Here is a 25,659-nt window from a genome sequence, read left to right on the forward strand (position 1 = left end):
TTGTTCAGTCTATGTCTCAGTTGTTGAATGTTGTTATGTTCATACAAATATTTACACATGTTAAATTTGCAGAAAATAAATGCAGTTGACAGTGAGAGGATGTTTCTTGTTTTGCTGAGTTTATATACAAAAGTATGTGGACACCCCTTCAAATTGCTGACAGGTGTATAAAATCGAGCACACAGCCATGCAATCCCCATAGACAAACATTGGCAGTAGAATGACCTTCCTGAAGAGCTCAGTGACTTTCAACATTTTTAGCTTTGCCGTCATAGTATGACACCTTTCCAACAAGTCAGTTATTAGAATTTCTGTCCTGCTAGAGCTGCTCCTGCCAATCATCAGCTGGAGTGGTGTAAAACTCACCGCAATTGGACTCTGGAGCAGTGGAAACGTGTTCTCTGGAGTGATTAATCAGCTTCAGCATCTGTCAGTCCGATGGGCGAATTTGGGTTTGGACAATGCCAGGATAACGCTACCTAACCCAATGCATAGTGCCAACTGTAAAGTTTGGTGGAGGATAAATAAAAGTCTGGAGCTGTTTTTCATGGTTCGGGCTAGTCTCATTAGTTCCAGTGAAAGGAAAGCTTAACCTTTCTTGGGCAGGGGTTCCCTCGACAACATTCCGCTGAAAAGGCAGCGCGCAAAATTCAAAAATATTTTTTGGAATTATGTAACTTTCACACATTAACAAGTCCAATACGGCAAATGAAAGATAAACATCTTGTTAATCTACCCATCGTGTCCGATTTCCAAAACGCTTTACAGCTGAAGCACAACATATGATTATGTTAGGTCAGAGTCAAGTCACAGAAACACACACAGCCATTTTCCAGCCAAAGATAGGAGTCACAAAAAGCAGAAATATAGATACAATTAATCACTAACCTTTGATGACACTCATAGGACATCATGTTACACAATACATGTATGTTTTGTTTGATAACGTGTATATTTATATCCAAAACCTCAGTTTACATTGGCGCGTTACTTGCAGTTTTGATTCCAAAACATCCGGTGATTTTGCAGAAATACTCATAATAAACATTGATAAAAGATACAAGTGTTATTCACAGAATTAAAGATAGACTTCTCCTTAATTCAACCCCTGTGTCAGATTTAAAAAAAACTTTACTGGAAAAGCATAATCTGAGAATGGCGCTCAGAGCCCAATCCAGCCAGAGAAATATCCGCCATTTTGGAGTCAAAAGAAGTTAGAATTAACACCATAAATATTCACTTACCTTTGATGATCTTCATCAGAAGGCACCCCCAGGAATCCCAGTTCGGCAATAAATAACTGATTTATTCCATAAAGTCCATAATTTATATCCAAATAGCCACTTGTTGTTAGCGTGTTCAGCCCAGTAATTCATCTTCATGAGGCGCGAACACTTCTTCCAGACAAAAACTTGAAAAGTTCCATTACAGGTCATAGAAACAAGTCAAACGATGTATGGAATCAATCTTTAGGATGTCTTTAACATAAAACATCAATAATGTTTCAACCGGAGAAGTCCTATGTCTGAAGAAAAGCACTGGAACGAGAGGTAACTCTGTCGGGAGCGTGCGTCGCGAGCCTGAGACACTCTGCCAGACCACTGCCTCAAACAGGTCTCATAAGCACCTCCTTTATAGTAGAATCCTCAAACCAGTTTCTCAGGTTTTCGCCTGCCATATGAGTTAAAACCTGTTAGAGACACCAGTTCCCATTTGGGAACGCGCCCCCACCCCCCCAGCTGGAATGTGGCGCAGGGAACGCAAGAAATATTCCTAAAAATATTTAACCTCCACACATTAACAAGTAAAATAGCTCAAATGAAAGATAAACAAGTTGTTTATCTAGCCAGCAAGTCAGATTTCTAAAATGTTTTATGGCGAAAACATAGCACATATTTATGTCAAACCACCACCGCAGACATAGCTCATTAGCATAGCCAAGTAGGAAAAAATATGCAATCAACAAACGCAGGATTAAAAGAAAAATCATTTCACTAACCTTTTGTAATCTTCTTCAGATGACAGTAATATAACATGTTACACAGTACATTCATTTTTTTCAATAATATGCTATATATATCCATAAATCTCTGTTTACAATGATGCATCGTTCAAAAAATGCTACCCAAATGTCCTGAGAAATGACGATAGCCCCGGCAGATAACGTCAGCTAACAAGGAATACACATCATAAACTTTGACTAAATATGCATGTTTTACATATGTATAGCAAGATACACTTCTTCTAAATGCAATTGCATTGTTACATTTAATTTTAACGTTACATTTTGCGTTCACTAGACTATAATATGGAGTCGGCGCTCCCACAGTAGCATAATGACTCCTTTATCTTGGAGTCGACAGAAACCCAAAATTAATACATTAAATATTCCCTTACCTTTGTTGTTCTTTCATCAAACGACCTGGAAGGGATTATACTTACCAAACCAGCGTTTAGTTTTCAAGTCTACGTCTTTCGGTTCTCAAAATACCCATATTTCGGTCTAAATTTACGCAAAATTGAAGTAGTTGCGCACCAAAACGTTGAAATTATATATTATATGTCTAGTTAACTTGTCAAACTAACTTCATAATCAAGCTTTAACATGTTATAAAGGTGTACAGCAATTTTGAGAACAAACAGAAACACAGGCACCGTTCAATCGATCTTGGAAGAAAGAGAGGACTTGACCACTGCGCAGAGAAAAGTGACTGTTATGCAGGTGAATGAGGACCCAAAAGCGACTTGGCGAAAACAGAGTTTTTAATCCAGTAAAGTTACTTTACAAACAAAAGGCATAATACTACTCGTAATGACGAGAACAGACTGGAGACTTGATCAAGAACTGCAGGTTGCCTCGGGAAGGCACTTGAACGTAGCAGACTCAGACACCTGCTCACCACGCAGCATCTGAGGGAAACACGACACGACAGGGCAATACATAGACACAGCACGGTGAACAATAGACAAGGATCCGACAGGACAGGAACGGAAAACAAGGGAAGAAATAGGGACTCTAATCAGGGGAAAAGATAAGGAACAGGTGTGGGAAGACTAAATGATGATTAGGGGAATAGGAACAGCTGGGAGCAGGAACGGAACGATAGAGAGAGGAGAGAGAGGGAGGGGGAGAGAGAGGGATAGAAAAAGGGAACGAACCTAATAAGACCAGCAGGGGGAAACGAACAGAAGGGAAAGCATAATGACAAGACAATCTAAGACAAAACATGACAGTACCCCCACTCACCGAGCGCCTCCTGGCGCACTCGAGGAGGAATCCTGGCGGCAACGGAGGAAATCATCAATAAGTGAACGGTCCAGCACGTCCCGAGACGGAACCCAACTCCTCTCCTCAGGACCGTAACCCTCCCAATCCACTAAGTATTGGTGACCCCGTCCCCGAGAACGCATGTCCATGATCTTACGTACCTTGTAAATAGGTGCGCTCTCGACAAGGACGGGAGGGGGAGGGAAGACGAACGGGGGTGCGAAGAAAGGGCTTGACACAGGAGACATGGAAGACAGGATGGACGCGACGAAGATGTCGCGGAAGAAGCAGTCGCACAGCGACAGGATTGACGACCTGGGAGACACGGAACGGACCAATGAACCGCGGAGTCAACTTACGAGAAGCTGTCGTAAGAGGAAGGTTGCGAGTGGAAAGCCACACTCTCTGGCCGCAACAATACCTTGGACTCTTAATCCTGCGTTTATTGGCGGCTCTCACAGTCTGTGCCCTGTAACGGCAAAGTGCAGACCTCACCCTCCTCCAGGTGCGCTCACAACGTTGGACAAACGCTTGAGCGGAGGGAACGCTGGACTCGGCAAGCTGGGATGAGAACAGAGGAGGCTGGTAACCCAGACTACTCTGAAACGGAGATAACCCGGTAGCAGACGAAGGAAGCGAGTTGTGAGCGTATTCTGCCCAGGGGAGCTGTTCTGCCCAAGACGCAGGGTTTCTGAAAGAAAGGCTGCGTAGTATGCGACCAATCGTCTGATTGGCCCTCTCTGCTTGACCGTTAGACTGGGGATGAAACCCGGAAGAGAGACTGACGGACGCACCAATCAAACGACAGAACTCCCTCCAAAACTGTGACGTGAATTGCGGGCCTCTGTCTGAAACGGCGTCTAACGGGAGGCCATGAATTCTGAACACATTCTCGATAATGATTTGTGCCGTCTCCTTAGCGGAAGGAAGTTTAGCGAGGGGAATGAAATGTGCCGCCTTAGAGAACCTATCGACAACCGTAAGAATCACAGTCTTCCCCGCAGACAAAGGCAGACCGGTAATGAAGTCTAGGGCGATGTGAGACCATGGTCGAGAAGGAATGGGGAGCGGTCTGAGACGACCGGCAGGAGGAGAGTTACCCGACTTAGTCTGCGCGCAGTCCGAACAAGCAGCCACGAAACGGCGCGTGTCACGCTCCTGAGTCGGCCACCAAAAGCGCTGGCGAATAGACGCAAGAGTGCCTCGAACACCGGGATGACCAGCTAACTTGGCAGAGTGAGCCCACTGAAGAACAGCCAGACGAGTGGAAACAGGAACGAAAAGGAGGTTACTAGGACAAGCGCGCGGCGACGCAGTGTGCGTGAGTGCTTGCTTAACCTGTCTTTCAATTCCCCAGACTGTCAACCCGACAACACGCCCATAAGGAAGAATCCCCTCGGGATCAGTAGAAGCCACAGAAGAACTAAACAGACGGGATAAGGCATCAGGCTTGGTGTTTTTGCTACCCGGACGGTAAGAAATCACAAACTCGAAACGAGCGAAAAACAACGCCCAACGAGCTTGACGGGCATTAAGTCGTTTGGCAGAACGGATGTACTCAAGGTTCTTATGGTCTGTCCAAACGACAAAAGGAACGGTCGCCCCCTCCAACCACTGTCGCCATTCGCCTAGGGCTAAGCGGATGGCGAGCAGTTCACGGTTACCCACATCATAGTTGCGCTCAGATGGCGACAGGCGATGAGAAAAATAAGCGCAAGGATGAACCTTATCGTCAGACTGGAAGCGCTGGGATAGAATGGCTCCCACGCCTACCTCTGAAGCGTCAACCTCGACAATGAATTGTCTAGTGACGTCAGGAGTAACGAGGATAGGAGCGGACGTAAAACGTTCTTTTAGAAGATCAAAAGCTCCCTGGGCGGAACCGGACCACTTAAAACACGTCTTGACAGAAGTAAGAGCTGTGAGAGGGGCAGCAACTTGACCGAAATTACGAATGAAACGCCGATAGAAATTAGCGAAACCTAAAAAGCGCTGCAACTCGACACGTGACCTTGGAACGGGCCAATCACTGACAGCTTGGACCTTAGCGGAATCCATCTGAATGCCTTCAGCGGAAATAACGGAACCGAGAAAAGTAACGGAGGAGACATGAAAAGAGCACTTCTCAGCCTTTACGTAGAGACAATTCTCTAAAAGGCGCTGTAGAACACGTCGAACGTGCTGAACATGAATCTCGAGTGACGGTGAAAAAATCAGGATATCGTCAAGATAGACAAAAACAAAGATGTTCAGCATGTCTCTCAGAACATCATTAACTAATGCCTGAAAAACAGCTGGCGCATTGGCGAGACCAAACGGCAGAACCCGGTACTCAAAATGCCCTAACGGAGTGTTAAACGCCGTTTTCCACTCGTCCCCCTCTCTGATGCGCACGAGATGGTAAGCGTTACGAAGGTCCAACTTAGTAAAGCACCTGGCTCCCTGCAGAATCTCGAAGGCTGATGACATAAGGGGAAGCGGATAACGATTCTTAACCGATATGTCATTCAGCCCTCGATAATCCACGCAGGGGCGCAGAGTACCGTCCTTCTTCTTAACAAAAAAGAACCCCGCCCCGGCCGGAGAGGAGGAAGGGAGTTGGCTCGGGACCGACTGAAGACCGTGCGCAGATCATGATATTCCTCCGGCACTCCTGTCAAATCGCCAGGTTCCTCCTGAGAAGTGGGGACAGAAGAAATGGGAGGGATGGCAGACATTAAACACTTCACATGACAAGAAACGTTCCAGGATAGGATAGAATTACTAGACCAATTAATAGAAGGATTATGACATACTAGCCAGGGATGACCCAAAACAACAGGTGTAAAAGGTGAACGAAAAATCAAAAAAGAAATAGTCTCACTGTGGTTACCAGATACTGTGAGAGTTAAAGGTAGTGTCTCAAATCTGATACTGGGAAGATGACTACCATCTAAGGCAAACATGGGCGTAGGCTTGTCTAACTGTCTGAAAGGAATGTCATGTTTCCGAGCCCATGCTTCGTCCATGAAACAACCCTCAGCCCCAGAGTCAATCAAGGCACTGCATGTAGCACCCGAACCGGTCCAGCGTAGATGGACCGACATAGTAGTACAGGATCTAGATGAAGAGACCTGAGTAGTAGCGCTCACCAGTAGCCCTCCGCTTACTGATGAGCTCTGGCCTTTACTGGACATGAATTGACAAAATGTCCATCAAATCCGCAATAGAGGCACAGGCGGTTGGTGATCCTCCGTTCCCTCTCCTTGGTCGAGATGCGAATACCTCCCAGCTGCATGGGCTCAGTCTCTGAGCTAGAGGAGGGAGATGGTTGCGATGCGGAGCAGGGAAACACTGTTGACGCGAGCTCTCTTCCACGAGCTTGGTGACGAAGATCTACCCGTCGTTCTATGCGGATGGCGAGAGCAATCAAAGAGTCCACACTGGAAGGAACCTCCCGAGAGAGAATCTCATCCTTGACCACTGCGTGGAGTCCCTCCAGAAAACGAGCGAGCAGCGCCGGCTCGTTCCAGTCACTAGAGGCAGCAAGAGTGCGAAACTCTATAGAGTAATCCGTTATGGATCGATCACCTTGGCATAGGGAAGCCAGGGCCCTAGAAGCCTCCCTACCAAAAACTGAACGGTCAAAAACCCGAATCATCTCCTCTTTAAAGTTCTGGTAATTGTTAGAACAATCAGCCCTTGCCTCCCAGATAGCTGTGCCCCACTCTCGAGCCCGGCCAGTAAGGAGTGAAATGACGTAAGCAACCCGAGCTCTCTCGCTAGAGTATGTGTTGGGTTGGAGAGAGAACACAATATCACACTGGGTGAGAAAGGAGCGGCACTCCGTGGGCTGCCCGGAGTAGCAAGGTGGGTTATTAACCCTAGGTTCCGGAGGCTCGGCAGGCCAGGAAGTAACAGGTGGCACGAGACGAAGACTCTGGAACTGTCCAGAGAGGTCGGAAACCTGAGCGGCCAGGTTCTCCACGGCATGGCGAGCAGCAGACAATTCCTGCTCGTGTCTGCCGAGCATGGCTCCTTGGATCTCGACGGCAGTGTTACGAGCATCTGTAGTCGCTGGGTCCATTCCTTGGTCGGATCCTTCTGTTATGCAGGTGAATGAGGACCCAAAAGCGACTTGGCGAAAACAGAGTTTTTAATCCAGTAAAGTTACTTTACAAACAAAAGGCATAATACTACTCGTAATGACGAGAACAGACTGGAGACTTGATCAAGAACTGCAGGTTGCCTCGGGAAGGCACTTGAACGTAGCAGACTCAGACACCTGCTCACCACGCAGCATCTGAGGGAAACACGACACGACAGGGCAATACATAGACACAGCACGGTGAACAATAGACAAGGATCCGACAGGACAGGAACGGAAAACAAGGGAAGAAATAGGGACTCTAATCAGGGGAAAAGATAAGGAACAGGTGTGGGAAGACTAAATGATGATTAGGGGAATAGGAACAGCTGGGAGCAGGAACGGAACGATAGAGAGAGGAGAGAGAGGGAGGGGGAGAGAGAGGGATAGAAAAAGGGAACGAACCTAATAAGACCAGCAGGGGGAAACGAACAGAAGGGAAAGCATAATGACAAGACAATCTAAGACAAAACATGACAGTGACAGCTGTTTTTGATTGACTGGGAGCATACCCCGTGCTCAAACTCTCGCGAGCGGGCGATTCTCACAATGACAAGCCCCATTGAAAGCTGAGATCACGCTGAACACGTGGAGACTGTTCTGGGACCTGTAACTATTTGTGGAGGGTGTTTGTGATGACGTCAAAAAAGTGGCCCAAGTTTTCAGATGAGAAGAGATAGTTTGGGAGAATGCATATTTTGAGAGTTCTGCTTTACACAGAGACACAATTTAAACGGTTTTAAAAGCTTTAGAGTGTTTTCTATTCAATAATATTTTTTATTTGCATATATTAGCAACTTTTGACAAAAAATAATTATGTTTACCATGGGCACACAATTACTCCAGCGGGGGCAGTAGACAGCCCTATACCTAAAAGGTTATACTCACAGACATCATTCAAACAGTTTTAGAAACTTCAGCATGTTTTCTAACCAATACTACTAATAATATGCATATATTAGCATCTGGGACAGAGTAGGAGTTAGTTCACTCTCGGCATGCTATTCATCCAAAACTTAAAATGCTGCCCCCTATCCCAAAAAGGTTTTAAGCATGATCAGATTTAACAGCTAGCAACAAAGAAGGGTCCGGAAGCCCTTTAGCGGAAAGCCTGAACCTCTTTCTACATCACACGTCACGAGAGATAATTCTCCTAATAACAACAAGGAAAATATTCAAATTACATGAAATTACACACACCACAAATAACATTATAACAATAGATGTAATTTTTATGTATCATATACTGCAATGGGATGGGATTATCATTCTAAATAGAAGCTTATTCAAATGTATGGTCCGTCCAGCAGAAACGACCCCTAGCCCCTACCCCGACCCTGCAACTTGCTTTTTAGGCAGAGGTTGGAGGTTCAAATCTGGCACCAGCTATGAAGCGTGATTGTGTTTGATATTGAAGACTATGCTGGTCAGCGTGTCAAGACAACTAGGAGAGTGGCTGCCACACAAAAGGTTTCTAAAGGGCAGTGGTGATGTGTGGTAGAGAGTGATATGGGGTTGTATAGAAAAGGGACCAGCACTTACAAATTAAGTGTTACTCTGATATATGAATGTGTGAATTCCACACAATGAACTGCAGTGGTTACGGACCAGAAAGCTAGGCAAACACAGATGGCTGAAAGCAGTGGTAACGGCCAGGAAGGAGTGGTAAGGGATGACTTCCACTGACCGTAACATACTCCACTGTCTGTGGAACAGGAAGCTGGGAATTTTTTTTTTTAATTTAGGAAAACATTGTGTATTTTGTTCCCTCGATGACCAATTTCAATGACCTTATCCAGCATGTTTCTTGTATGTCCACTGATGGAGAAATCCAACAAATAGTTTATTTAATGTTCGTACAGCATGCCCCATTTTGCATAGGATTGGGAGCACTACTGGTTGGCTGTTATCATAGCACTCATCCATGTACCCTCTTCCTATCTATTAATCTTTTTATCTTATGCTCAGAAATACTCTCACGGGCATAGACACGCAGCACACACACACATGCATACATACACTCACGTGCTAACAGACACACTTAAACTCAATCACACAAAAATGTATGTGAACTTGATTTATTTGTGCATCAATGACTCATGTCCACACCTGTGTCAAAGCATGACACACTGTCCCTTGATAACTCTGGATGGACTGCAACAGATGCAAGTCATGGCGTATTTCAGTCTCTCAATCCCTTGATCAAAGACCCATATGACCCATTAAAACTCTGCCGCTGTATCAAAGAGAGCTGTATGGCCTAGAGTAGAGGTGTATGTGTCACTGTGTCTGGGAGGCAGAAAGGGGCACCATCCACTCATAATGGATGTTCTTCAGGAATAATGAGAAGGAAGTAATGCTGCACCATTATGCTTTCAAAGACACATTTTAAATATCAATCATCCTTTCTTAAATTTTCAGTTACAATGTTTTGGCACACACTTTCTCATTCTATAAATGAACAAAACCAAAAAAAAGACCTGACTATGAAATCACAACATTTCCGAAGGGGCCATTTCCTTACGAAACTATAGGTCATAATAAGAACCACTTTATTTACACCAATAGTATGTGGACACACCTTCAAATTTGTGGATTTGGCTATTTAAGAGATGTGAGATGTGTATAAAATCGAGCACACAGCCACACAATCTATATAGACTAACATTGGCAGTAGAATGACCCAAACTGGAGAGCTCAGTGACTTTCAATGTGGCACCGTCTTAGGATGCCACCTTTCCAACAAGACAGCTGCCCCGGTCAACTGTAAATGCTTTATTTGTGAGGTGGAAACGTCTAGGAGCAACAACGGATCAGCCGCGAAGTGGTAGACCACATAAGCTCACAGAAGGGGACTACCGAGTGCTGAAGCACGTAGTGCGTGAAAATTGTCTGTCCTCGATTGCAACACTCACTACCAAGTTCCAAACTGCCTCTTGAAGCAACGACAGCACAAGAACTGTTCGTCATCAGTTTCATGAAATGGGTTTCCATGGCAGAGCAGCCGCACACAACCCTAAGATCACCATGCGCAATGCCAAGCGTTGCGTGTAAAGCATGTCATCATTGGACTCTGGAGCAGTGAAAACACTTCTCTGGATTTATGAATCAGCTTCATCATCTGGCAGTCTGACGGACGAACCTGGGTTTGGCGGATGCCAGGAGAATGCTACCTGCCCGAATGCATAGTGTAAACTATAAAGTTTGGTGAAGGAGGAATAGTGGTCTGGGGCTGTTTTTCATGGTTCGGGCTAGGACCCTTAGTTCCAGTGAAGGAAAATCTTAACCCTACATTCTAGATGATTCTGTGCTTGTAACTTTGTGGCAACAGTTTGGGGAAGGCTCTTTCCTGTTTCAGCATGACAATGCCCCCCGTGCAGGTCCATACAGAAACGGTTTGTCGAGATTAGTGTGGAAGAACTTTGCTGGTCTGCACAAAGCCCTGGCCTCAACCCCATCAAACACCTTTGGGATGAATTAGAACACCGACTGCTATCCAGGCCTAACCGCCCAACATCTCTGCCCGACCTCACTAATAATCTAGTGGCTGAATGGAAGCAGGTTCCGCAGCAATGTTCCAGCATCTAGTTGAAGCCTTCCTAGAAGAGTGGAGACTGTTATAGCAGCAAAGGGGGACCAACTACGTATAAATGTCCATCATTTTGGAATAAGATTTTTGACGAGCAGGTATCCACATACTTTTTGTCATGTAGTGTATGTAAGTTGCTACATTGTATTGCCTTCAGGTGAGCTTGAACACTTTTTCTGTACTTTGATCCTGGTACTTAAATGAGGAAGTCAAAATTGGAAGCCCCGAAATCAGGGTTGAGTAGGCAACTTTCTAATCAGGGTTGGGTAGGCTACTTTCTCTGTTACAGTAACTGGTTACCCATCCAACATTTTAAACAGTAAGATAACTTTTGGATCATGCAAACTCAGTACCCTACACAAACATCCCTTCTGAATGTAAAAGTAGTCCAATAAGTAATCATCTTGTTTTTTAAAAGTATCTATAACCTGATTACAATCATTTAACTGTTAACATAACTCTTGTTACAGCGATTGTTTTCTGTAATCAGATTACATGTTAGTGATTACATGTAATCAGTTACTCTCCAACCCTTCCCGAAATCCATAGCCAAGTGTGGAGGTGATGATAGCCATGTGTGGAGGTGATGGATTTGCTGTCACTATGCAATTTGAGCTTCAGCACAGTGCTGTGAAATATGATTATAGGATCTTAGCAAGGCTGCTGAACTCATTTTTAGACTGTGGCTTTAAATCACTTTCCAGCACTGGTGTACTGAAAGCCCACCCTCTTCATGAGAAGTCTGTTTGCCATGCCGGATGTTAAAGGTGTTTTAAAAATGGTAAAGTACAGTAGCAAGTGTACGATTGAGTTGAGATCTACTTGGGATGGTCACTAATTTCATGTGTTTGTCGTAAAACTTTTCTTATTGAGTCATTTGATCCTACTTGTAGCAACATCTGAGAAGCCTGTCCTGATTACAGTTTGAGAGGTGCTCCCTATTGTGTTATAAACTCTCATGAAGATGATACGTCATATCTATTCAAGCAGATCATACCAGCATCAAAGTCAATTCCAGCTATTTCAGTACATGGCTGGAATGAAATCCAATTAGATTTTAAATTAAATGTTAGAATAGACAATCTCCTTCATGTAAACTGAAATTACATTTATTTACTAAATTGTCTGAAATCCAAATTAAATGGACCCAACATGAAAAGTTATTGTCGTGTTTGTATGGAAGAATTTGTACTTATGTCTAAAATCAGTCACTCGACCTAAACTTTGATTAGTTGATTGAATGACCTAACCTTTCTGGGTATGTTGGTATCTCCTTGTTGTGTTCCAGGTGACTGGCTGGCTACTGTACCATCACACTCCTCCCATTCCTGAGGAAACCCTCTTCACGACCACACTCCTCCTCTCTTCACCTCCACTCCCAGTATGGAACCCAACAAAGTCCAGCCAGAGGGCGGCCTCAATGTCACCCTCACCATCCGCCTCCTCATGCATGGCAAAGTAAGCAATCTCTAGTCTTACATCTGTGGTTAAGGAAGAGAAACCTAGATAGTAGTTGATATATGTCTGAATTACAGTAGCTCACCCAGAACATGGAATCATGAAATAAAGTGAACGTTTTCTTTTCATCTCGTCAGACCGTTTCTGCAAAACCAAACATTGACAAAACAAAATAAATTAAACCGCAAACATCATGCGGGCGTTGGAGATGGGGGTGTGTGCTAGTGGATCTGGGCAGGTGTGTAATGTCGTTCATCTGTTGAATGAAGAGAGTCAGACCGAAATGCAGCGTGTAGGTTACTCATGACTTTAATGAAATATATTGCGGTACATGAAATAACTGATATAAGAAAACAACAAACGGAACGTGAACTAATTACAGCCTATCTGGTGACTAACACAGAGACAGGTACAAACACCAACAAAAATACAACGCGAACTCAGGCTGCCTAAATACGGTTCCCAATCAGAGACAACGATAAGCAGCTGACTCCAATTGAGAATCGCCTCAGGCAGCCAAGCCTAACTAGACACACCCCTAATCATACACAATCCCAATTACTACAAACCCCAATACGAAAACATAACATATAAACCCATGTCACAACCTGGCTTACCCAAACATATACCAAAAACACAAAATATAATGACCAGGGCGTGACAAGGTGTGATGTAGTGGATGTTTGTATGATCTTTTCATGTGGATGTGTATGTTTTGTATCGTTTTATAAAACATAAATTCAAATTAAAAATAGTAATCTCCTTCACTATAATGTTATCTCACAACCAAACAGAAGCTAGATGGGAATGTGGTTCGAATGGTTGTTGTTGTTAATAATTGGCAAGCTGGCTGCCGGTGACTCAGCTGCTATCCTTCTGGGTGATGCTGAGTGCATTTGACCATGGAGGAGAGGTGAGAAAGTATTAGCCCTTAAAGCCATCACTGCCCGGCTTCCCTAGTTGTACTGCACCAGACCAAGATGATAGAGAGTGATTGCATGCATATTTTAGTTTGGCAACAGTTAGATTGGGTAGCTGTTCGACCTTTGCAAGTACATTGCAATTGTCACTTGGGCTCTTTGCTCGTGAATATGAAGTGATGCCTCGAAAAGCTGTTTATATTAAGGTTCCTTAATAATTATAAACAGTTTATAAAGTGTACTTACCATATATTAATCATTGTTCTTACATTTGTAAATGTCAATAAACAATATTTTAAGTTATTTACACATTTATCAACACGATTTTAAAATGATGTATTATTGATCAAATAAACCATAAGGTGTTTGATAAATTCAAATGTTCACAATTTGTAAACATTGTGAACATTGTATGTTCCCAATGTGTCAATTATTAATAATGTACTGATAAACCAGCTATTTAAAAGGAGTTATTGTCAACTCTTTTGATTATTTATAAGGCAAGCTTATGATCCTTCTGCAGGTTCACCTACGGAAACCTTGTTACGACTTTTACTTCCTCTAGATAGTCAAGTTTGATCGTCTTCTCGGCGCTCCGCTTTATAATATTTCATGAATGGGATATTTATTAATTGGTAATGAGTGCATTTGTAAATGTGAGTACTTGCACACCTCATTTGATGATTATCGTAAATCCTTATAAACCATTGACTAATTATTAATCAACTACTTTGCAGCCACTAATCTGCACTATACACACTGATTATGCCAAACAAACATTAGGAACCCGTAAGGACCGACACTGGTGTCGAGAAGCAGGTACGGGGAGTTGACATTTAATTAAGAATAGACAGAGAATACCTACCTGGATTCACCTGGTCAGTCTGTGTCATGGAAAGAGCAGTTGTTCTTAATGTTTTGTATACTCACTATACTCACTTGAAGTTCAGTCCTATGCCAATATGTTTTCGCCGCGGTGACGGACAAGGGATATTGCTTGAAAATGTACCCCAATCCAGGTATGGAAGGTGTTGCTGTACTCCTAACTTCCCCATTATCCAATCTGCAAAAATCGAGAAAATACCGCAAATGTTTTATTAAACTACCTTTTCTTAAGCATGCTAGGCTAGCGTGGAGCATCAGGTAATGTCTACTAATGAGGCCAAGTCATATATAAATGCTCAGAAAGTATATGTACAGTGTACTCTTTAGATTAAATGGTTTATAAGTGGTTTATAAGGATCTACATTAATCATCAACTGAGGTATTAGTAAGTGCATGTATTCACATTTATAAATGACATAGACAAACAGGAAAAAGCAAATCCACTAGGTGGCACTTCCCGTGGCCACTGATTTCAATGCAGGGCAACAGAAATCAGTTTTACCAAATTTGTATCAGCTCATTTTTACCAGCATGTCTTTCCTACTTACAAGCAAATACTCAAACAGGAAGTACCAGTGACAAGCTCAATACAAAAGTGATCTTATGAAGCGGATGCTAAACTACAGGACAGTTTCACTTGTACAGACTGGAATATGTTGCAGGATTCATCCAATAACATTGAGTAGTTTACCACCTCAGCCACCAGCTTCATTAATAAGTGCATCGGTGATGTCGGCCCCACAATGACTGTACATACATATTCCAGTGAGAAGCTATGGATTACAGACAACATCCGCACTGAGCTAAAGGCTAGAGCTTCAGCTTTCAAGGAGCGGGACACTAATCTGGATACTTATAAGAAATCCCGCTACGACCTCATTGGATGTGGCAAGGCTGGCAAACTATCACGGATTACAAAGGGGAACCCAGTCACGAGCTGCCCAGTGAGTTAGATGAGCTACACTAAACAACAATATGAACTCAACATGCAACAATTTCAAATACTTTACTGAGTTACAGTTAAAATAAGGAAATAATTCAATTGAAATAAATGTATTAGGACCTAATCTATGGTTTTCACATGACTGGGATTACAGACATGCATCTGTTGGTCACAGTAACCTTAAAAATAAGGTAGGGGCATGGATCAGATAACCAATCAGTATCTGGTGTGACCAACATTTGCCTCATGTAGTGCGACACATCTTCTTCTCATAGAGTTGATCAGGCTGTTGATTGTGGCCTCTGGAATTTTGTCTGGGTCCTCTTCAATGGCTGTGCTAAATTGCTGGATACTAGTGGGAACTGGAACGCACTTCCAGGAATTGTGTACAGATCCTTGCGACATGAGGTGATGTTAGCAGATGAATGGCACAACAATGGGCCTAAGGATCTTGTCACGGTATCTCTGTGCATCCAAATTGCAATTGATAAAATGCAATTGTGTTTGTTGACCATAGTTTATGCCTGCCCATACCATAACCCCACTGCCATCATGGGGCACTCTGTTCACAAAGTTGACTTCAGCAAACCACTCACCCACACGACACCATACATGTTGTTGGCCATCTGTCCGGTACAGTTGAAACCGGGACTAATCCGTGAAAAGCACACTTCTCCAGTGTGCCAGTGACCATTGAAGGTCAGCATTTGCCCACAGAAGTCGTTTATGATGACGAACAGCAGTCAGATCAAGACCCTGGTGAGGACATTGAGCATACAGATGAGCTTCCCTGAGATGGTTTCTGACCATTTTAAATTTGTCGGTTGTGCAAACCCAGAGTTCCATCAGCTGTCCGGGTGGCTGTCTCAGACGATCCGAAACCGGCTGTCTCAGACGGTAATGAAACCGGATGTGGAGGTCCTGGGCTGGTGTGGTTACATGTCGTCTCCGGGTGTGAGGCCGGTTGGAAGTACTGACAAATTCTCTAAAACAAAGTTGGCTCATTGAACATTGGACGTTGAACATTCAATTCTCTGACCACAGCTCTGGTGGACTTTCCTGCAGTCAGCATGCCAATTGCATGCTCCCTCAAAACATGAGACATCTGTGGCATTGTGTTGTATGACACATTTTAGTGTAGCCTTTTATTGTCCCTTTAAAATCATCATGCTGTTTAATCAGCTTCTTGAAATGCCACACCTGTCAAGTGGATGGATTATCAACCTCTGCCTGACCCAGTCTATAATACCTACAGTACATGTTTCAATCAGACCACCATAGTCCCTGTGCCCAAGAACGGCATGGTAACCTGTCTAAATGACTATCACTCATATTTGCACTCACATTTGCAGCCATGAAGTGCTTTGAAAGGCTGGTCATGGCTCACATCAACACCATCATCCAAGACACTCTGGTCCAACTGCAATTTGCATACTGCCCCAACAGGTACACAGATGACACCATCTCTGTTGTACTCCACAATGCCACTGTTATGCTGGTGAAGGAGGACCCAAAAGCGATTTAACGAAAACAGAGTCTTTATTCCAGTATATGACAAAGGTAATAATCCTGGATATATCAAGGAGAAAACAAAACAGGAAAAACTGAAATCCACTCGTAGTTGCGAGGACTGACTGGAGACTCGACCATAGACTGCAGGTTGCTTCGGGAAGGCACCGACCGTAGCAGACTAAGACACCTGCTCATACGCAGCATCTGAAGAAGATAAAACACGACAGGGCGAGACAAGGACACAGAACAGCGAACATCATACAAGGATCCGACAAGGACAGAAGCGGAAAACAGAGGGAGAAATAGTGGCTCTAATCAGAGGGCAAAATAGGGGACAGGTGTGAAAAGAGTAAATGAGGAACAGCTGGGAGCAGGAACGGAACGATAAGGAGAGAGAGCGAGAAAGGGAGAGAGGGAGGGGAAGAGAGGGATAGAAAGAGGGAAAGAACCTAATAAGACCAGCAGAGGGAAACGAATAGAAGGGAAGCACAGATACAAGACATGATAACCAATGACAAAACATGACAGTACCCCCCCACTCACCGAGCGCCTCCTGGCGCACTCGAGGAGGAACCCTGGCGGCAACGGAGGAAATCATCAATCAGCGAACGGTCCAGCACGTCCCGAGATGGAACCCAACTCCTCTCCTCAGGACCGTAACCCTCCCAATCCACTAAGTACTGGTGACCACGTCCCCGAGAACGCATGTCCATGATCTTTCGTACCTTGTAAATAGGTGCGCCCTCGACAAGGACGGGGGGGGGGAGGGAAGACGAATGGGGGCGCGAAGAAAGGGCTTGACACAGGAGACATGGAAGACAGGGTGGACGCGACGAAGATGTCACGGAAGAAGCAGTCGCACAGCGACAGGATTGACGACCTGGGAGACACGGAACGGACCAATGAACCGCGGAGTCAACTTGCGAGAAGCTGTCGTAAGGGGAAGGTTACGAGTGTAAGGGAAGTCCCCCCTGTATTGGACAAAAATGAATGGCAAGTCATTGGCATCGGACAAACCATATACACATTGGCCAATACCACCCAATTCGGCGTTGATTCATGCAAAGTGTATTGCAAATGCCATATGGCAATTGCCAGTTGTAACACTTTAAAAATTCAACAGGGGGCGAATGCGCTCCACCGGGGTTTTTCATATTGGAAATGTAACCCAAGTCAATGTCCAAAAGTAAAATTTTGAAAAAATGAAATTTTTGTCAAAAACTTATCACCCCTTAAAAAAGTGCTTTCTGGACCGTTTTTCGAAATTCTTTCGATTTTTTTGTCAATTACACATGTGTAAGAACTGTATGAATATACTTTTGTCCAATTTTATTATCATAATTTTTTTTTTTTTTTTACATGCGCATAAGGAATATGTTTTGTCCAATTCCAATATGATTTCATAGGAAGTCAAAAGTCAAAAGTCAAAAATGTCAAAATTTTGTAAAAAACTTCACACACCCTTAAAAAAGTGCTTTCTGGACCGTTTTTCGAAATTCTTTCGATTTTTTGTCAATTACACATGTGTAAGAACTGTATGAATATACTTTTGTCCAATTTTATTATCATATTTTTTTATATATTTTTTTAAATTGTGCATAAGGAATTTTTTTGTGGGCCAAATGACATAAGAAATTTGACATGCTCAAAAATCCTGCAGAAATGCAAAATTGACTGGCCTGATGAACTCGGGATGGCCGGGCAGTGATAGTTGTTCCTTTCCATCACTCGTTGTGTTGACTTCATCATGTCCATTTTGTGATGTTTTTTCACTGTATATTCATATTGCAAGTGCACGTGCATTTGCAATATGGTTCAATGGACAATTACTATATGAAATTTGACATGCTCAAAAATCCTGCAGAAATGCAAAATTGACTGGCCAGATGAACTCAGGATGGCCTGACATTGATAGTTGCTCCTTTCCATCGCTCGTTATATTGACTTCATCATGTCCATTTTGTGATGTTTTTTCACTATAGAATCATATTGCAAATGCACGTGCATTTGCAATATGTTTCAATGTGCATTTACCATATGAAATTTGACATGCTCAAAAATGCAAAATTGACTGGTCTGATGAACACAGGATGGCCGAGCAGTGATAGTTGTACATTTCCATCACTCGTTGTGTTGATTTCATCATGTCCATTAGGTGATGTTTTTTCACTATAGAATCATATTGTAAGTGCACGTGCATTTGCAATATGTTTCAATGTGCATTTACCATATGAAATTTGACCTTGCTCAAAAATGCAAAATTGACTGGTCTGATGAACACAGGATGGCCGAGCAGTGATAGTTGTACATTTCCATCACTCGTTGTGTTGATTTCATCATGAACATTAGGTGATGTTTTTTCACTATAGAATCATATTGTAAGTGCACGTGCATTTGCAATATGTTTCAATGTGCATTTACCATATGAAATTTGACATGCTCAAAAATGCAAAATTGACTGGTCTGATGAACACAGGATGGCCGAGCAGTGATAGTTGTACATTTCCATCACTCGTTGTGTTGATTTCATCATGTCCATTTGTTTATGTTTTCTCACTTTTGCAAAGTCACTGTGCATTTGCAATATGGTTCAATGGGCAGGTACCATCACGAATTTGTCATGCTATAAAAATCCTGCAGGAATGTGAAATTGACTGGCCTGATGAACACAGGATGGCCTGGCAGTGATAGTTGTTCCTTTCCATCACTCGTTGTGTTGATTTCATCATGTCCATTAGGTGATGTTTTTTCACTATAGAATCATATTGCAAATGCACGTGCATTGTTGTGCAACTGGTAACCCAAAAATAAAAATATGGTTGTAAATGCATTTACCGGGACGCCTATTGTCCATGCCCGCTATGGGAGTACCCTACTACGGCCCTCTATCTATGGAGTCCGTCCTGAGTGCTTTATGGACTGTTTAAAATATTCTGATGGATACGCATGTTGTGCAACTGGTGATTGAAAATAGGCACCTGGTAACCCCCCCAAAAATATGCTTGTAAATGTATTTACCGGTCATTCTGATATTAATGCTCGCTATGGGAACACAGGATGGCCGGGCAGTGATAGTTGTACATTTCCATCACTCGTTGTGTTGATTTCATCATGTCCATTAGGTGATTTCTTTTCACTATAGAATCATATTGTAAGTGCACGTGCATTTGCAATATGTTTCAATGTGCATTTACCATATGAAATTTGACATGCTCAAAAATGCTAAATTGACTGGTCTGATGGACACAGGATGGCTGAGCAGTGATAGTTGTACATTTCCATCACTCGTTGTGTTGATTTCATCATGTCCGTTAGGTGATTGTTTTTCACTATAGAATCATATTGTAAGTGCACGTGCATTTGCAATATGTTTCAATGTGCATTTACCATATGAAATTTGACATGCTCAAAAATGCAAAATTGACTGGTCTGATGAACACAGGATGGCCGAGCAGTGATAGTTGTACATTTCCATCACTCGTTGTGTTGATTTCATCATGTCCATTAGGTGATGTTTTTTCACTATAGAATCATATTGTAAGTGCACGTGCATTTGCAATATGTTTCAATGTGCATTTACCATATGAAATTTGACCTTGCTCAAAAATGCAAAATTGACTGGTCTGATGAACACAGGATGGCCGAGCAGTGATAGTTGTACATTTCCATCACTCGTTGTGTTGATTTCATCATGAACATTAGGTGATGTTTTTTCACTATAGAATCATATTGTAAGTGCACATGCATTTGCAATATGTTTCAATGTGCATTTACCATATGAAATTTGACATGCTCAAAAATGCTAAATTGACTGGTCTGATGAACACAGGATGGCCGAGCAGTGAGAGTTGTACCTTTCCATCACTCGTTGTGTTGATTTCATCATGTCCATTTGTTTATGTTTTCTCACTTTTGCAAAGTCACTGTGCATTTGCAATATGGTTCAATGGGCAGGTACCATCACGAATTTGTCATGCTATAAAAATCCTGCAGGAATGTGAAATTGACTGGCCCGATGAACTCGGGATGGCTGGGCAGTGATTCTGGTTCATCTCAATGGCTCGTTAGGGTTGATTTCAGAATGTCACTTTTGGTGATGGTACCTCACCGTTTAAACATATTGCTAATGTACAAAAGTCAACTAGCAAGTCAGTGTCCACCAGTCAATTAGATGTCATTCTGACACCAAACTGATACAAATTGACACTAAACCCACTTTTTCCAACCTGTTTAGTAGCCAACTATCACACACTTCAGAGCTGGCCCAAAATTCACAACGCCTTTGGTTCAAACCATAAAAAAACCATAAAACATGTAGTTACGTTCTAGCTGCGGGTCCATTTCTTATGTTACGTGTAGGCCTAGCTGAGGCGACCCCGAATCCTAAGTTTCGGCTCGATCGGTCATTTGGTGTCCGAGCAAAACCCTAATTGGTACTGAAAATCCACTTTTTTCCATGACTTGCTACGGGGTCCTTGAATGAGCTATCGGACAGAAACGTTGGGGTCTGTCTATATGGGCCGAGACGGTCGCAATGCACCTAGTCTTGTGTCTCTGAGACATTTCTAAATGTCGCCATTTTCGTAATGGTCAAAATGAATTGAAGTCATTGCAAATGTACGAAGCTGTTTCTCGGTCCGAGAACCGTCTAGAGCCACGTAACTCACCACGCACTATCGACCTGAGGTCTAGAACAGGATTCTAAAGTTTCGGAACTCTAGGTCTGACGGTTCTTTTTAGCTCGAACAAAGCTAACTATTGGAGGCACTGTCTGTCTCTACAAACCCCAATACGTCCCTCCTTCCAAGTTGTGTGTCTGTAATTTAGTTTTCCTTTGAAATTTTATGGGAAAAATGACTGATTTACAGTTCATGGGGGTTGCCTAATCACACATATGAAGTTTTGGACAGATCTGACTTTTTTAACCCCTCAAAACAGCCCCTGAGACACCAATTAAGGCACTTCCGGTTGGCACAGGAAGCTATAAGTCAACACATATCCTCACTGGGCTATGCTTTTACAGAATCCTGAGTTTTAAGTCCTTACGTTAAGAATTGACTGATTTACACAGGGTTGAATGCACTATGTCTATCAAACTGCAGGCAGGTAATGGAAAAACACTTTTAGGGTGATTTTAACCACTTCCGGTTGGTCCAGAAAGCTTAGAATCAACACAGGTAGACCTCATACTGGCCTGATGGACTGTTATCAAAGACAGGTTCATACGGCATTCATAATCCATATAGACTTCAGGTTGAATTTAGGGGTAAAGGCAATGTATTCCTATGGGGAGAGAAGTCAATGCAAACTCTTTGAAGTAAACACCTTCTTTTAACTATTAAGGGTTAATGCCACACGGTCAACGTTAGGCTTGCACGGATCGGAAGGACCTTAGGGACATACCTGAGGTCGAATTGTGCTTCTCACCCTAACGGTTCTCTCACTGTCACCCAAAAGCAAATGACGTTTTGGGGCAGGCTTCATTTTGGGCCTACTTTTCTAATGGTCGCTGCGCTCAGACCGAGCGAGCTACGGTCAAGCGGGATATCTCGTTGAACTCGGCACGGCCTAGACATTATGTTTATGCCATTGCCTGCTCTCTGTGTCTTTGAGAAGCACACTTTTTCACTCCATCCTTGCTGTGTGTGCGTGTGAGAGCTTTTCTTTGACATCTGCTGGGAGAAATGACTGATTTACAGTTTAGGAGGGTTACCTGGTCACACATATGAAGTTTTGGATAGATGTGACTTTTCTAACCCTTCAAAACAGACAGTGTGACCCAATTAAAGGCACTTCCGGTTGGCACAGGAAGCTATAAGTAAACACATGTCTTGATTGACATAAACACTTACAGAATCCTGAGTTTTAAGTCTTTAAGTTAAGAATTGACTGATCTATGATCTACACAGTGTTGAATGCAGTCATTTTCACCTTTGAAGGTTATGTACATCAAAACTCCTTTTGGGTCAATCTAACCACTTCCGGTTGCTCCAGGAAGCTTAGAATCGACACAGGTAGACCTCATAGTGGTCTGATGGACTGTCATAGAAGACAGGTTCATAAGGCATTCATAACCCACATAGGCTTCAGGTTGAATTTAGAGGTGCAGGCAATGTATTCCTATGGGGAGAGAAGTCAATGCAAACTCTTTGATGTAAACACCTTCTTTTAACTGTTAAGGGTTAATGCCACAGGGTCAAGGTTAGGCTTGCACGGATCGGGAGGACCTTAGGAACGTACCTGAGGTCGAATTGTGCTTCTCACCCTAACGGTTCTCTCACTGTCACCCAAAAGCAAATGACATTGAGGGCCAGGCTTCATTTTGGTTCTGCTTTTTTTCAAGGTCACTGCACTCAGAGCGAGCTACGGTCAAGCGGGGCGTCTCGTTGAACTCGGCACAGTCTGGAGACTATGGTGATGCCATTTTTTGTGTTGATTTCAGAATGCCATTTTGGTGATGGTCCCTCTCCGTTTAAACATATTGCAAATGTACAAAAGTCAACTAGCAAGTCAGTGTCCATCAGTCAATTAGATGTCATTTTGACACCAAACTGATACCAATTGACACCAAACCCACTTTTTCCAACTCATTTAGAAGCCAACTATCATATATGTCAGAGCAGGCCCATAATTCACAGCGCCTTTAGTTTAAAACATAATAAAAACGTAAAACACATAGTTACGTTCTAGCTGCGGGTCCAGGTCGGACATTATGTGAAGGCCTATGTGAGGCGACCCCGAATCCCGAGTTTCGGCTCGATAGGTCCTTCGGTGCCCGAGTAAAACCCTAATTGGTGCTGAAAATCCACTTTTTTTCCATGCCTTGCTATGGGGTCCTTGAATGAGCTATCGGACCGAAACGTTGGGGTCCGTCTCTATGGGCCGAGCCGGTTTCAATGCACCTAGTCTTGTGTCTGAGACTTTTCTAAATGTCGCCATTTTCGTAATGGTCAAAATGAATTGAAGTCATTGCAAATGTACGAGGCTATTTCTCGGTCCGAGAACCTTCTAGAGCCACCTAACTCACCACGCACTATCGACCCGAGGTCTAGAACAGGTTTCTAAAGTTTCGGAACTCTAGGTCTGACGGTTCTTTTTTTAGCTCGAACAAAGCTAACTATTGGAGGCACTGTCTGTCTCTACAAACCCCAATACGTCCCTCCTTCCAAGTTGTGTGTTTGTGTGATTTAGTTTTCCTTTGAAATTTTATGGGAAAAATGACTGATTTACAGTTCATGGGGTTGCCTAATCACACATATGAAGTTTTGGACAGATCTGACTTTTTAACCCCTCGAAACAGACACTGAGACACCAATTAAGGCACTTCCGGTTGGCACAGGAAGCTATAAGTCAACACATATCCTCACTGGGCTATGCTTTTACAGAATCCTGAGTTTTAAGTCCTTACGTTGAGAATTGACTGATTTACACAGGGTTGAATGCACTATGTCTATCAAACTGCAGGCAGGTAATGGAAAAACACTTTTAGGGTGATTTTAACCACTTCCGGTTGGTCCAGGAAGCTTAGAATCAACACAGGTAGACCTCATACTGGCCTGATGGACTGTTACCAAAGACAGGTTCATACAGCATTCATAACCCATATAGACTTCAGGTTGAATTTAGGGGTAAAGGCAATGTATTCCTATGGGGAGAGAAGTCAATGCAAACTCTTTGAAGTAAACACCTTCTTTTAACTATTAAGGGTTAATGCCACACGGTCAACGTTAGGCTTGCACGGATCGGAAGGACCTTAGGAACGTACCTGAGGTCGAATTGTGCTTCTCACCCTAACGGTTCTCTCACTGTCACCCAAAAGCAAATGACGTTGTGGGGCAGGCTTCATTTTGGGCCTAATTTTCTAATGGTCGCTGCGCTTAGACCGAGCGAGCTACGGTCAAGCGGGATATCTCGTTGAACTCGGCACGGCCTAGAGATTATTATGTTTATGCCATTGCCTGCTCTCTGTGTCTTTGAGAACCGCACTTTTCACTCCATCCTTGCTGTGTGTGCGTGTGAGAGATTTTCTTTGACATCTGTTGGGAGAAATGACTGATTTACAGTTCATGATGGTTACCTAGTCACACATATGAAGTTTTGAAAAGATCTGACCTTTTGAACCCATGGAAACTGCCACTGTGACACCATTAAAGGCACTTCCGGTTGGCACAGGAAGCTATAAATAAACTCATATTATGATTGGGGTATGCCTTTACAGAATCCTGAGTTTTAAGTCTTTACGTTAAGAACTGAGTTATTTACGGAGGGTTTAGTGAGTGTGTGTTATTTCAGAAAATCATAGAAAATCACAGAAATCTCGCAGAGCTCCGCAGCACACTTTAAAAAGATTCGTAAGAACACCCTGCAACTGGATATGTAACCCTTGAAAAAAAAAACACCTATCCGTGAACATCACCAAGGTGTCGTTGTACGATTTCTCTTAAATGACGATAGATAAATGGCTGGTTCTTTTTTTATTGACACCGGAGGCTCCTTGACTTTGACGTGAAGTGGAAAAATAATTTATCTATTTTCATTTTGGACCTTTAATCCCAGATAAATGGCCATAACTCAAAAACCGTTGAGGCCTAGACGCCATCTTGTTCGGGGCCAACTGCCCATTATGCCGCCCCTACGCTCACCGAGTTTCGGCTTCTAAATATTTTCAGTTTTCGAGATAAGGCCCCGTCGTGAATCGTGATGTTTTGTCCAATAGCAATATGATTGCTTATGCCCTCTTGTGGGAATTTCCGTGACATCGGAAAAATGACCTAAATCTTATTATTTTTGTAAAACGGAAACCGAATGTCCGACAAAGTTCATTTGATGACTTCCTGGTAGGTCCGGCCCTGCCGCTCGGCCCGACGCCGTCCGCGAATTTTACAAACGATTTCGGACGTCTAGTAAGGGACCGTACATTTGCAATATGGACTTTCTCACTAACCATACAGGTACTGC

At 43.2% G+C, this 25,659-nt stretch overlaps 1 protein-coding gene across 6 annotated transcripts in view; it reads left to right on the forward strand.

Annotated features, from left to right (window-relative positions):
• pcbp3 (poly(rC) binding protein 3) overlaps positions 1 to 25,659 on the forward strand; it is a 177,050-nt gene that overhangs the window by 84,627 nt on the left and 66,764 nt on the right. For all 6 annotated transcript variants that reach the window (XM_046358403.1, XM_046358402.1, XM_046358385.1 and 3 more), the window contains one exon: positions 12,272 to 12,441. In XM_046358403.1, coding sequence (XP_046214359.1) covers positions 12,367 to 12,441 — 75 coding nt within the window. In that variant the 5' untranslated portion in view covers positions 12,272 to 12,366. The remainder of the gene's footprint in view (positions 1 to 12,271; positions 12,442 to 25,659) is intronic.

This window comes from Oncorhynchus gorbuscha, linkage group LG01 (genome assembly GCF_021184085.1).
Source record: "Oncorhynchus gorbuscha isolate QuinsamMale2020 ecotype Even-year linkage group LG01, OgorEven_v1.0, whole genome shotgun sequence".
NCBI lineage: Eukaryota > Metazoa > Chordata > Actinopteri > Salmoniformes > Salmonidae > Oncorhynchus > Oncorhynchus gorbuscha.